At 33.7% G+C, this 12,211-nt stretch overlaps 1 protein-coding gene across 8 annotated transcripts in view; it reads right to left on the reverse strand.

Annotated features, from left to right (window-relative positions):
* Nucleotides 1-3,256: 3,256 nt before the first annotated feature.
* Nucleotides 3,257-12,211, reverse strand: part of LOC138712235 (putative leucine-rich repeat-containing protein DDB_G0290503) — a 43,586-nt gene continuing 34,631 nt past the window's right edge. For 6 of the 8 annotated variants that reach the window (XM_069843794.1, XM_069843797.1, XM_069843793.1 and 3 more), the window contains 4 exons: nt 10,815-11,009; nt 9,806-10,045; nt 6,070-6,255; nt 3,257-5,883 (listed from right to left, as the gene is read on the reverse strand). In XM_069843794.1, the coding sequence (XP_069699895.1) occupies nt 5,758-5,883; nt 6,070-6,255; nt 9,806-10,045; nt 10,815-11,009 (747 nt within the window). In that variant the 3' untranslated portion in view covers nt 3,257-5,757. Of the gene's footprint in view, nt 5,884-6,069; nt 6,256-9,805; nt 10,046-10,814; nt 11,010-12,211 lie in introns of those variants that run through there. The other 2 variants (XM_069843795.1, XM_069843798.1) reach the window with 2 other exon arrangements.

The raw sequence follows: 12,211 nt of genomic DNA on the forward strand, positions 1-12,211 counted from the left end.
CAATTTTTTAGTGACCAAAAAGAGTAACAAAGAAATGCGCAAATTACGTGAGGAAATAGGTATTTTCTGAAACAAATACCGTATTTACTCGCGCAGTTTTTTTTTTTTTTGTAACATGAAAAGTGGGGAGAGGAAAAATTATGCGAATTTAATTTTGAATCTTATATAAAATTGCAAAAAAATAGAACTCGTTATACCAATATTTATTTTGAAGTCCTACAGAAATAATTATGATAAACAATTTATACAATTAACTTTAATTACACACAAAAAAAAAAAAGAATAATATTGTTGGTAACAAAGTGGGCCAGGGCGGCACTGCTTGTTGGCATCTGACTGCATATGAGAACACGTGCAAAAGAACAAGCCTGAAGAAAGAAAATAAAAAAAAGATTAGTTGTCATGGTAAACTATAAAATGCATATTAAGGTCTGCCTACTATCAATAGATTATTACGGTAATTTGGAAGAAAAAGACTTACCTTATCACTAATTGCTTTCTTCGGAAGTCGCCTCTCTGATGATTCTCCCAGATACAGTCGTCTTCCGTGCTGTCCATATTCTAGATTCCAGTTTTCATGAAGCTCATTTGAAATTAGCCCCCTGGACGAGCCTTCGTATTTTAGTTCAAATGAAAACCTCTTAATTTTTCCGGTAGGCGTCAACGTATGGGATCCTGCAGCCATCCATTCCACGTACATTCGCCACACATGGTCCTTGAACGGTTTATTTACGCTCATGCCCAGTGGTTGCAGTATTGACGTTAAACTACCAGAAATTATGGCCAGATCTGTTCTCATATTCGACATTTCTTGTCAAATATCGTCGACAAGATGGCCATAGAGGCTGTCCAAAACCAAGAGGAACTTACACTTTAACATGTGGCCCGGACGTTTCCCCCATATAACACGCACCTAATCATGCATTAGGCTTGAAGCCATCCTTTCTCTTGGACACGAACATGTAGCCCAGGAAGAAACTTCCTTTTTGGAAGCGTTTTTCGTTTGAATATCATGTATGGAGGGAGTTTCCACCTGTCCGCAGTGATGGCCAACATAACTGTGCATCGAAGTTTCTCTGCACCTGTTGTTAACAAAGTGATGCTAGACGCACCCTTTTCGTTAATTGTGGTGTTCCTCGGCATCAAAGAAATCGGTGTCTGATCTACAAGAGCAGATAGTTGTGCTCGTGCCGTTTCTTTATGATATACCGATGGAATTCCACTACTTTTTCTATGTAGTCCTTTGGCACTGGCTTAGAGATGTCCTCCTTTGGAGCAAAAGGTTATTCCTCTTCATAAAATGGCACATTCACCCTCTGCTGACTTTAAATTGAGAAATTCCTCCTGGTATATCGAGTTTCTTTGCAACCTCTAGCACCTTTAATTGCATCATTTCGTGCAAAACTGCAGAACTATTATTTAACTCCATTATATAACCAATCACTTCTTTTTCAGTCTCTGGATACCACCCAGATTTTGGTCCCCGAAATGATAAATTGTCTTTTTTGCACTGTTATTGTTTATGCCAATGGCGCACACGTGATAGCTCAACACAAAACTCGTGCGCAGCAGCGTGATTGCCATTACTTTCCTCGGACTCTTAACTCATAATTTAAATTGAGCATTGTAACTGCAGTTTTTCTTTCCCATTTCACTTAGAAATACGAATTAATTATTTGTACATGGCCCAGTATATGTTGTAGCCTACTTACGCATCACCCGCGTGGTTACTACAAGCGAATGATGCGTGTACACAACAACACTTATGGTACATCAGTGTGAAACTGAGGCAGGCTTGCGATCAATGGAAGTGGCATAGCTTGCTGACTGGTCCCGTTAGTGCAGTGTTGCTGCTTTGCGCTTCTCGATCAAATTGAGGAACAAAATTTTTATAAACAGTAATAAAGACAGGAAAATTATGCAATTCTTTTTACCCAAATTTCATTTCTAAATTGAGGGGGTAGAAAAATTATGCTAGGAGGAAATTTATGCTAGTAAATACGGTATTCAATGTCTGAATTAGGCATTAACTCTTGAAAACAGGCAATCATTATTTAAATCACTGACAGCAAAGAATTCAACTCACTGGTTCCATGACAGACAATGTCCAAGTACTGGGTACTTAAAACTAAATAAAATTCTTTCACTAGTTCGAAGGAAATTATTACGTTTGGATTAAGGACAGGTCAGGATAACTGTGAAAATTGGAAGTTTATACCATGGTACAATCTTTTGGTTCTTGCACTATGAAATCAAACATTTTTAATTCACATCATTATTCTTTCAAAGCAATATACATTTACTTAAAACAAGTTTCTATAACGCAACACATACTCACACTTCAATGTACCAACTTTCAAAATAGAGTATCAGACTTAGAAACTAGTAAACTTGATTTTTCCAGTTTCATAGTTGACTAAATGCTACTTATATCATAGTATTAACACTACTTATTTATACTATTTAATTTGGCAACAACAAACCGATTTACATCAACAAAATGAAATGTTTTCAAATTTCCAGTATATTACAATTAAATAACAATTCACAATGATAAAATAGAAAAGAAAAAGCTCTCATCATATACAAGCATTATACATAAAGTAATAAATTTTAATGGAATGTCTGACTAGATAAAAAAATATGGCAATTAATATTCTCGCGATAATATGCAAGAAACAAATGGTATAAACATTACGTTATAGCTGTATAGTTTATGTAACTTTCATATTTATAGATATATTTCTGAGCTTACAATATTTGAGTATATGTACTGAAAAATATAAGTGAAATGCTAACGGTTTGCAGGGTTTCTACCTGAGGACTACCAGCTAATCCTATCATTGTATTGTCACACTGGAATTCCACACTCCTATTCTATACAAGTCTTACCCTGAGGCTAAAATTATTATTAGAAGGATGCCACTTCTGCTCCCTCCCATACTTTGTAGTTCGGCAACAATAGCACTAACATGCTACCTCTAACATGCCTTTAATTTGGACAGGTAGAAAGGTAGAAGGTCTGGAGTAGGCTACATGTACAAGTATAGTTACTGTATTTGTGTTCTGTGGTGATCTGTGAAGTGTTGTAATGCCCCCGATTAAATGTTCGAGAAGAGATCTTGTGGTACAGTGGATCAAGGGAAAAGAATATCTTAGAAATTTGGAAAGACTGTTAATAGTACATTGTGCCATTCTAAAATAAAATGTAAGTTTCTATTTTGATAGTGCATATTTTCAGTGTTTTTTTCCCCCCTCCCCCCCTTCATTGTGCATATTTAACCATTTGTTTAATTTTTTTATTGTTGGTACTTCCCTGATGACCTAATTTGTTTGAGCAAAATATGTTGTCATTCAATAAATACTTGCGGAAATCTACACAAGATGGATGTCTTAATTTAAATTTTACAAACTTAACTCCTCTAATGGATTCCACACATAGACTGTTTCTCACTTTGGTACACTGAGAATTGACGAGACAGAAAAGCAGGACAATATCTGATTTTCTATAATGCCTAGTCAGACACAAGACACACGCCTAAAATGTAGGCCATGTTCAGCAAAATCCGGATGTCTGGTAAACCTATCTTCAACATATAGGTTAAAGTGTACAATCCGAGGTGATCTTTAGGCTTTTCTTTAAAAAAGAAGTACTTTCTCTCGATATATTTAGTGGCAGGTACACTTCCAAACGTTATGTGCTGATTCCTTTAAGACATTTAGTTTAGTCTTTTTTTCAATATGGCTGAATATTCGGTCGCACTATACATACACATATAGGCACATAAATATCACAGGGCAAAAAGAAGGTGGCAAAACGGACTGTTTTAGAACTAAACAGAATAGGCTGCGACTTTTAAGTGAATAAATTTACAGGTAGATAATAACAATTTTTGGACCCCAAACAATTAAAGAGTTTAAGCTGAAATATTCACTCATATGAAGCCAGCTGTGTAACAAATTTACCAACAGAGTCGTTGCCCAGGGTGCACCATAGGAGGCTGGTATACGTTACACCTGCAATGAGGTGAAATGATGCAGATCTGTTGGGATGCCACAGAGGAACCAGAGCTCCTGGAGAAAACCCGTGTTACCTGTACCACGGGCTTGACCAACACACGTTATAAATTGAGGGTATGCCGGGGGATCGAACCTGAGTTCATAGTCCATAGGATGATAAATATTTTATCTAGAATATCATATATTATAAGGAAATGTACAAAGAAAAAATGAACTGATGTTTGAAGTTCTCACATGTTCAACATGTAATATTGTTATTCGCTTTAGGAATTTTATATTGATTCGGTATAAAAAAAATGTTAGTTTCATATTCATCCATATTGATTTCTTTTACATGAATTATAATTAAAATCCATATACATAGTATCTTGTGGATATTACTGCACACAAAAATGTATTGCAAACAATAAGATTAGATATGAAAACATTTGTTTTGTTGATGTAAAAGCAGACTTAGCTATATAAATTTGTACAGTTGATAAAAATTTACATTTCCTTTATATAATTGTTTGTACATAGCTATGTATACTAAATTACAAGTAATATGTAAAAATCAGAGAAATTAAATAAATCTGCTAATAAATACTGGGAATGGATTTAATATATTATTTCATTTAATACTTTCATTCAATATATATATTAGTAATACATTATATTACTGATGGAAGAGGGACTCTATAAAAATTAATACAAAGATAAAATTTATTGTTAACTCAACTGTATTTGTGTTTAATTGTTTTTAATTTGTCATGAATAAATTTGCTGAAAGTTTGATGTACCTATTTTTTTTATCCCCCCCCCCCCCTTTCAAAAGTGGGATGCACAGCTTATTCGAGAATGTGAGGTATTCGATAAAACGTATATAACCCATTTAATATCTTACTAAAATTTGTATCTCAATAGAGAAGAACTAAATTTTAAGTTGAGTATGATATTCATATTATTAGCATAAAGTAAAGAGATTCAGTAGGACTTATATGCATCTATAAATCTAGTTTTAAATCTTTGAAACTTCGTTTTTCAATAAAATATTGAGCATATTATGATAATATTGGTAATATTCGAGGCTTTTATTTGAAATAGGCCATTAATATTTATTGCATAGATGTTTTCGTACATTATGCATTTCTTAACACTTTAAAACATTTTCTGCTGACTAACAGACTAGAGAAACATTCAAATCCTAACACTAGGATATAAGCAGAAGAAACGTTAAGGGCAGTAAAAAAGAGGAAGTAAATATAACACAACAGAAAAAAAAAGTTTAATTCGGAATAATTTCATTAACTTTTACGAGAAGCATCTTAACCTTTGTACCTACATCTTTTTCTAATACCTGTACATTTTCATTTCCTTTTGTTTACTTTATATTAGTTTAATTTAAAAAGTAATTAACACTATGTTTTTTCCTAAAAAATCAACTTATGTGTTAACCCTATGAAAGAGTATATTTTTGCTACAGCATTTTAACTTATAAATACCTCGTATTTTACAGGTATAAAGCTAAAGAATGTTGAAGGACACATATGATGGTAAACAAAGTTTGTGTTAGTAAAAGATTTTCAAACGATTATGTAAACATACTACAAAATAAACAAATAAAACTAAGTTTATTTAAATATATGAATATTTTCAGCAATGTACTACTTCGTTCTAGTATTAAACAAAACAATTACTTAATAAAGAAGTGAACCACATACAGTTTAAATTTTCTTGTAATACCTGTAAAAACGTGTGCTATTTCCAAGGTGGTTTCATTTGACGAGAATCTCTCCCTGATGAATTTCCTGTCTTTGGCAGTTCGTAACTTGGAATGGAAGTGAAATTTTGGTTTCGCCCATTTGATAAGCTTACTTGAGCATCCTAATAAGAGAGAAAAAAGTAATAGTCAACATCATGTGATTATCATCCTAAGCTGTTAAATGTAAAAAATATTTCATTTATTTGTTTAGCAGAATTATAATTCCTTGGACAATAAGCCCTGCATCTTATTTAACTAATGGGATGGAGTCATCACTTAAGTAACTACGCAACTAGCAATTTGCTTACACTGTGTAAAATTTTTTCCCATTTAGTAGGTTCAATTCCTTCATTTGTTGATCCACTAGGAAGTCCTTCTCTCTTATCATATCTGCTAGGTTTATCTTGTCCTGAATTTCCATCATGAGGATCTGGTTTATGAGTGACTTCTTGATTTCCTTCATCTAATGGATCACCTGGAGATCTATCTAACAACTGAAAACAGTCATATTTTCAATATAAATTACACACTAATTATGATACAAGTGTTAAAATGGCATTTTATTCTGTGAGCAGGGATGTGTTTGCAAAACAAGGCTACATGCGAACAAAATCAAATCTTTTTAACATGTGTGTCATACACTATTTTTAGACAGCCATTCACCCGTGCTTGTATAGAGACAATTCTCCTGACTTCTCCACTGATTTATTCCTTGTCTTTGTAATAGTGAAACCTTATCAATTATCAACAGTAATCTCACTAGAGGTTTTGATTTATCTAGAGAAAATCAAAACTCGTGTGGGATTTAATTGACTATTACACAATTAGAAGAAAGTATATAAAGATTAGAAGTAACAAAGCACTCCAATACAATTAAATATTAATTGGCTTACGAAAATACAACTGTCTTCAAATGTATTATTGTACCATCTCAACATTACGCTAGATGGCAGTAATATTTTATGATTATGTTTTCTTGTTATCAGTTGTGCCAACTATGGAATCTTCATTGAACTCTGTGGACGGTTACTAGTCAAGAAGGCTTTGTTGATTCAGTTTCATTTTTATTAAAACATTTGCATTCCACTTCAATCATCCAGATCCCAGTAATCAACGTCACTTGACACAATATTTTTCAATAAATCTTAGTATTAAATAATCTCTGATACGTGACTATCCATAATATCATATAGCAGAAGCTATAACAAACATAACCTAAATAATATAAACAAGTGTTAGAAAAGTTTTAATTAGGGATGATGAAATAAAAAATAAACATGAATAATTTTAAAAGAAACAATTATTAAAAGTACAATTTTCAAATTTGAATGTTTTAGTGATTGGTGGTTCAGGTGATGTTATATTGGACTAATGCGTATAAGAAGTGAACTCGTTGATGTACATGGTGTATCCCTCAACTTATTCAGGATTTCCGAATGGTGCTCTTCATATATGACCAGTGATCTTTATTAATTCTTGTTCTTGAATGCCAATGCGAGTCATATTTGAAAGTGCTGTGCATCGACTGGAGTGGTTTGTAATTTTCTGTTTTTTGACGTCCAGACCAGTGCCGTTTGAAATGTTGGCAAACAAAGAAACAAATGCTAGGGTAGTGATAAAAATAAACAAATGCTAGGGACGCGATAAAATTAAACAAATGCTAGGGATGCGATAAATTTGTGTGATAAGCAGCCATGATTGGTTGAAAGACGTCCTTTCGTACCGTTTTATTGGTCAAAAGTAGTGTGACGCAGTAAAAGTGTAATAGTCACATTAAAATCCAGTGCACTATTGGCCACGAATCAAATCTAGCTGGAAAAAAGTCTTATTTTCACTGTCGGCAGAAACCATTCTAAACTCGTTTTATTTTGTCTAGCATTCTTTGAGTGTCATGTGGCAATATGACAACACATGCAAAGTTATGGCTCTGTTACTGCTTCCACTATCCTACTCCTTGACGCATCAGTTTACAAGGGATTCTCACTGTCATTGCTCAGTGAAGAAGAAACCATTTATTTCACTTTGAAAACTGTTCTAAAGGTATGACAAGGAGAATCAAAAACAAATTAAGTGTTTCCAAGTGTGAATTCGATAAGAGATGAAAACAGTGCAATAGAAATGTGATCAATTCCTAATGAAGTGTAATGCTTGGCTACTGGAGAGGTTAAGTTCTGTGATAAAGGTGGAAGACTTGCAACCATGGAAACAGGACAAGAAGAAGAAGAACACATCAGCCTTTTCAGGATTACTTTCGTCAGCTATGGAGCAAGACCAGCCATGGACAAGCAAATGTATAGGTGTCCTCTCACAAAACAAATTATGTCCTTCTCATCAATTCCTGTGGCAGACTACAGTATCTACTCGAGATTATCGAGCTAATCACGATCAATCGTTTATCTTGATGTAACTTGGTTGAATGTGAACCATACTACAGGAAAGGTATGGTTATGTGACATGCCAGACGGTGAAATTGACATACCTATGATTGTCGTCCTGGTAAAGGGCAGAGATTTATTATAGTACATGCCGGGTCTTCTGAAGGGTTTGTTCCTAACGGCCTTCTGTATTTTCGGTCTAAATCCATAAGGACTATCACGAGGAGATGGACGGTATTGTTTTCAGGGATTGATTTGTAAACAAAATATCCCTCGAAATAGTGTAATTGTTATGGACAATGCACCTTCTCATTCATGGAACTAAATAAGGCCACAATATCATCAAGTTTAAAAAGCAAAATGGAAACCTGGTTACGCAAAAAGAACATTGAATACGATCCGAGATTCACCAAAGTAATATGACATTATCAAGACTAAGAAAGACAGATTTAGAAAATACGAAATTGACACTATTGCAGAGTTAGCAGGGCATACCGTAGTGCATCTTCCTCCCTATCAGTGCAATTAAATTAATTTGGGCCCAAATAAAGAACGATGTACCCAAACATAATGTAACTTTCAGACCCAGTGATGTAACATTTCAAACAGCATTATCAAAAGTGACACCAGAAAACTGGAGAAATGTGTGTGAAAGTATAGAAAAGGAGGAAAAGTTTTATTGGGAGAGAGATGGGTTAATTGACGAAGTCATCGATTGGTTTGTAACCAACATAGGAGTAACAGATAGTGAGGATGAAGGATGTGAACACTCTAGAGAGGAGCAGATTGCCACTGACACTTCCACGGACATGATGGAAGAGATAGCACCAATGCCAACAACCCCATAATAGCAGCTGTGCGAGAGAGAGGATAAGTACATATGCTGTGTTTGTTCAAAATTTTGTCTCCACTTGTTCCTCAAATACTGTAGTTGAACATTTGACTACACATTGAGAGAACCACCCATATATCCCCTTATTTTTTTATAATTAAATTTAATTCTTAAGTGTGTTACATAATTATCAATAAAATAATTACTGAGCAAAATGGCTCAGTGATAATGTACTGGCCTCACATTCGGAAGGTTCAATCCCCAGTGCTGACCAATCTGAGGGAGATTTTTTCCGTGGTTTTCCTCAACTGAATGTAACTAATTTTTAGTCAAATAAAGGCAAATACTGGACTGAATCCCAATTACCACGAAATAATTGACACGATACAACATTAACAAGCATTCCCAACAGTAAACCACATACAAGGCACGATATAACCTAGAAGTTAAAGCGACTTTAAATAATTAAAGTTAAAAAAATCGTTACTGAAGTAATTTATTTAATTTTTGTACATTTCTTACTAAAAACAGTTAACTTTTAGAAGTAAGCTTGTCCTGTTTAAATTACCTTATTAAATGGTTGTGATTGCTACCATGTGACATATGGCAATTTTATTGCCAATCAGCACAAACAGTTGAAAGTAAGTATTAAAAATACTTTTCACACATTACCGTATAATAGTCAATTTTTAATACACTTACCAAGCATTAAAAGATCTACTTTTAGGAATGGTTGTCTAAAAAAGGTATAGAACTTCCATTATAATAACAATAATAGTTATGATTTAGATACATATGATTTCCTGTCACAAAGTTTTATAATATTCAACAACATACCATCATTATATATTTCTTGAGTTCATTCTCTTGATTTGTTTTCATCTGACCTCTACCAGGAGGTGTTTCTTGGAGTTGTACTGGTTGTTCTGCTACTCTATATGTAAGCAGTCCATCTCTACAGAAAGGCATTTCATCAGCTGTTGATGAACCGTTACTCTGTTGATGCAGGTGAATTGGAGGTACAAGAGGCTGTGGGACACTCACATTTTTAAATGCAGAAGAGGGATTTGTAACCACCTAAAACGAAACAAATTATAAATAATTTGAAATATATCAGTAATTTTCCAAGCGATTGTAGTGAATGTGAAAAAATGAAACAAGAAAAGTTGTATTAAAAATTAACAACGTTTAACAAAGGGCATGTTTTTTATAGCAGAACACTGGATCAAGGAAAGAAGGAACAGGGGGATCTAACTGGATTTTATTAGAAAGCACAAAGACTAATGTAAACACAAGCGCTAGTTATTTTTATCGATATTAACATGGTAATTGGATTATGGTTTCTGAATATCCCTATAAATGGTATAATGAAAATTTGTATATGCAATTATTTTTACATAACTTAATTCAAACTGGGTGTATGCATTTTCTCTAACAGAGTACTCACATGAAAAAACTTGAATTGAAATAATTTTTGTAAAATTTAATACTTGTATTTGTACAAGAACATTTCAATTGGATCTTGGTTTGTTTAAAAATGGTTATTTCATGCAATTCTTGTAAATAAATTTTCTATTTTAACTAATAATTTCTGAGTTTATGTTTTATTAAATTAACAGTGAAACAAATTGCAATACGATGTGAATACAGTACATCTGATAATGAGATATAATGATAATAAGTAAAAATTTTTATCATATTTTATGCTGTCTCCACACACTTTTTAATACAATGTCTTTAGTAAATCAATAACAAAACCTATTTCGGGAAGATACTATGCAATAGAATCCATTTACAATTTATGATATCCTCTATTTTTGTTTTACTGCTGAATTACTGAACTCACCTTTCCATTCTTAGAAGCTTCAAACATACAATGTTTTGAAAGTCTTGCTTCTTTTAGCTCTGTATCGGCATCATTCTTTCCAATATGGGATTCATTACAACTCTGAGTTTTCAAATCATAAAATGGTCCAGTCTTGTCTAAACAAATAGGTTGGTTGTGCATTACTAAGGGTTTGGTGCTACTGTCAATCCCTCCCTATGAAAAGACAATAAAAACTGTGCCTTTGACAAAGAACCTTTCAGGAAGAATTATAAGATAGTGTGAAAAATAAACCAGTTACAAATGGTTCAGTGGTCTAAATGTGCTGTTCACATACCTTTCGAATACTCACCACTGTCAGTGCACTTTAATACTTTGATATCTAGATATCTTTTGATGATGATGATGATGATGATGATGATGATGGTGGAGATGACGATAATAATAATAATAATAATAATAATAATAATAATAATAATAATGTTAGTGATAACAGTAGTAGCTGTGGTGGTGGTGATGGTAGTAATCATAATAATGATAACACTAATAATAGTAACCCCACAGTATAGGTAATTCATTCAAGGAAACTTCGCCACTTTTTCTGGAGCTGTTTATATGTTATGGTGATGATATAGAAGCAAACGATTATTAGAAAAATGGTGGTGGTGGTGGTGGCAGCGGCGATGGCAGTGGTGGTGGTAGTGGTGGTGGTGGTGGCGGTGGTAGTAGAAACATATGAATGCAGTTGTGTTCTTAAGCTGTTTGGTATTATATTACAAATGTGTCTAACATTGTCACACATCTTTACACATGCTGAATATGCCAATATGATATTTGTTTACGAGTTCTGTGATGGAAATGCTGTAGCTACTCATAGAGAGCATTGTCGATGGTTTCCTAATCACAGAGTACCCAATTCAAGATTTTTACTAGTGTTTATAACAAACTGCGTGAGACTGGTACAGTTCCTAGCAGTCATATTTCTTCTGAATGTGCAAATGAACAAACTGTGGATGAAGTAGAAGGCGCACATGAAGTACTTCTGCACATATCAGTGTTTCACAGAACATTACATCACTATGGTTATTCTTTTCATGTACAGCAGGTGCAACACCTTGAAGAAGGAGATGAAGCTAGATTCTTGGCATTTTGTTGAGTAATTAGTAATTGGTGATTAGTTTCATTAATACTGTTCACCAATTAAGCTAGTTTCAATCGTGATAGTATAAACAACATCAGTGGTCCGATGAAAATCCACATGCTATTATGGAAACAAATTATCAACATCGCTTTTCTGTGAATGTGTAGTGCAGGTAATTAGTAATCGGTGATTAGTTTCATTAATACTGTTCACCAATTAAGCTAGTTTCAATTGTGATAGTATAAACAACATCAGTCGTCCGATGAAAATCCACATG

The sequence above is a fragment of the Periplaneta americana genome, chromosome 13 (genome assembly GCF_040183065.1).
Source record: "Periplaneta americana isolate PAMFEO1 chromosome 13, P.americana_PAMFEO1_priV1, whole genome shotgun sequence".
Taxonomy (NCBI): Eukaryota; Metazoa; Arthropoda; class Insecta; order Blattodea; family Blattidae; genus Periplaneta; species Periplaneta americana.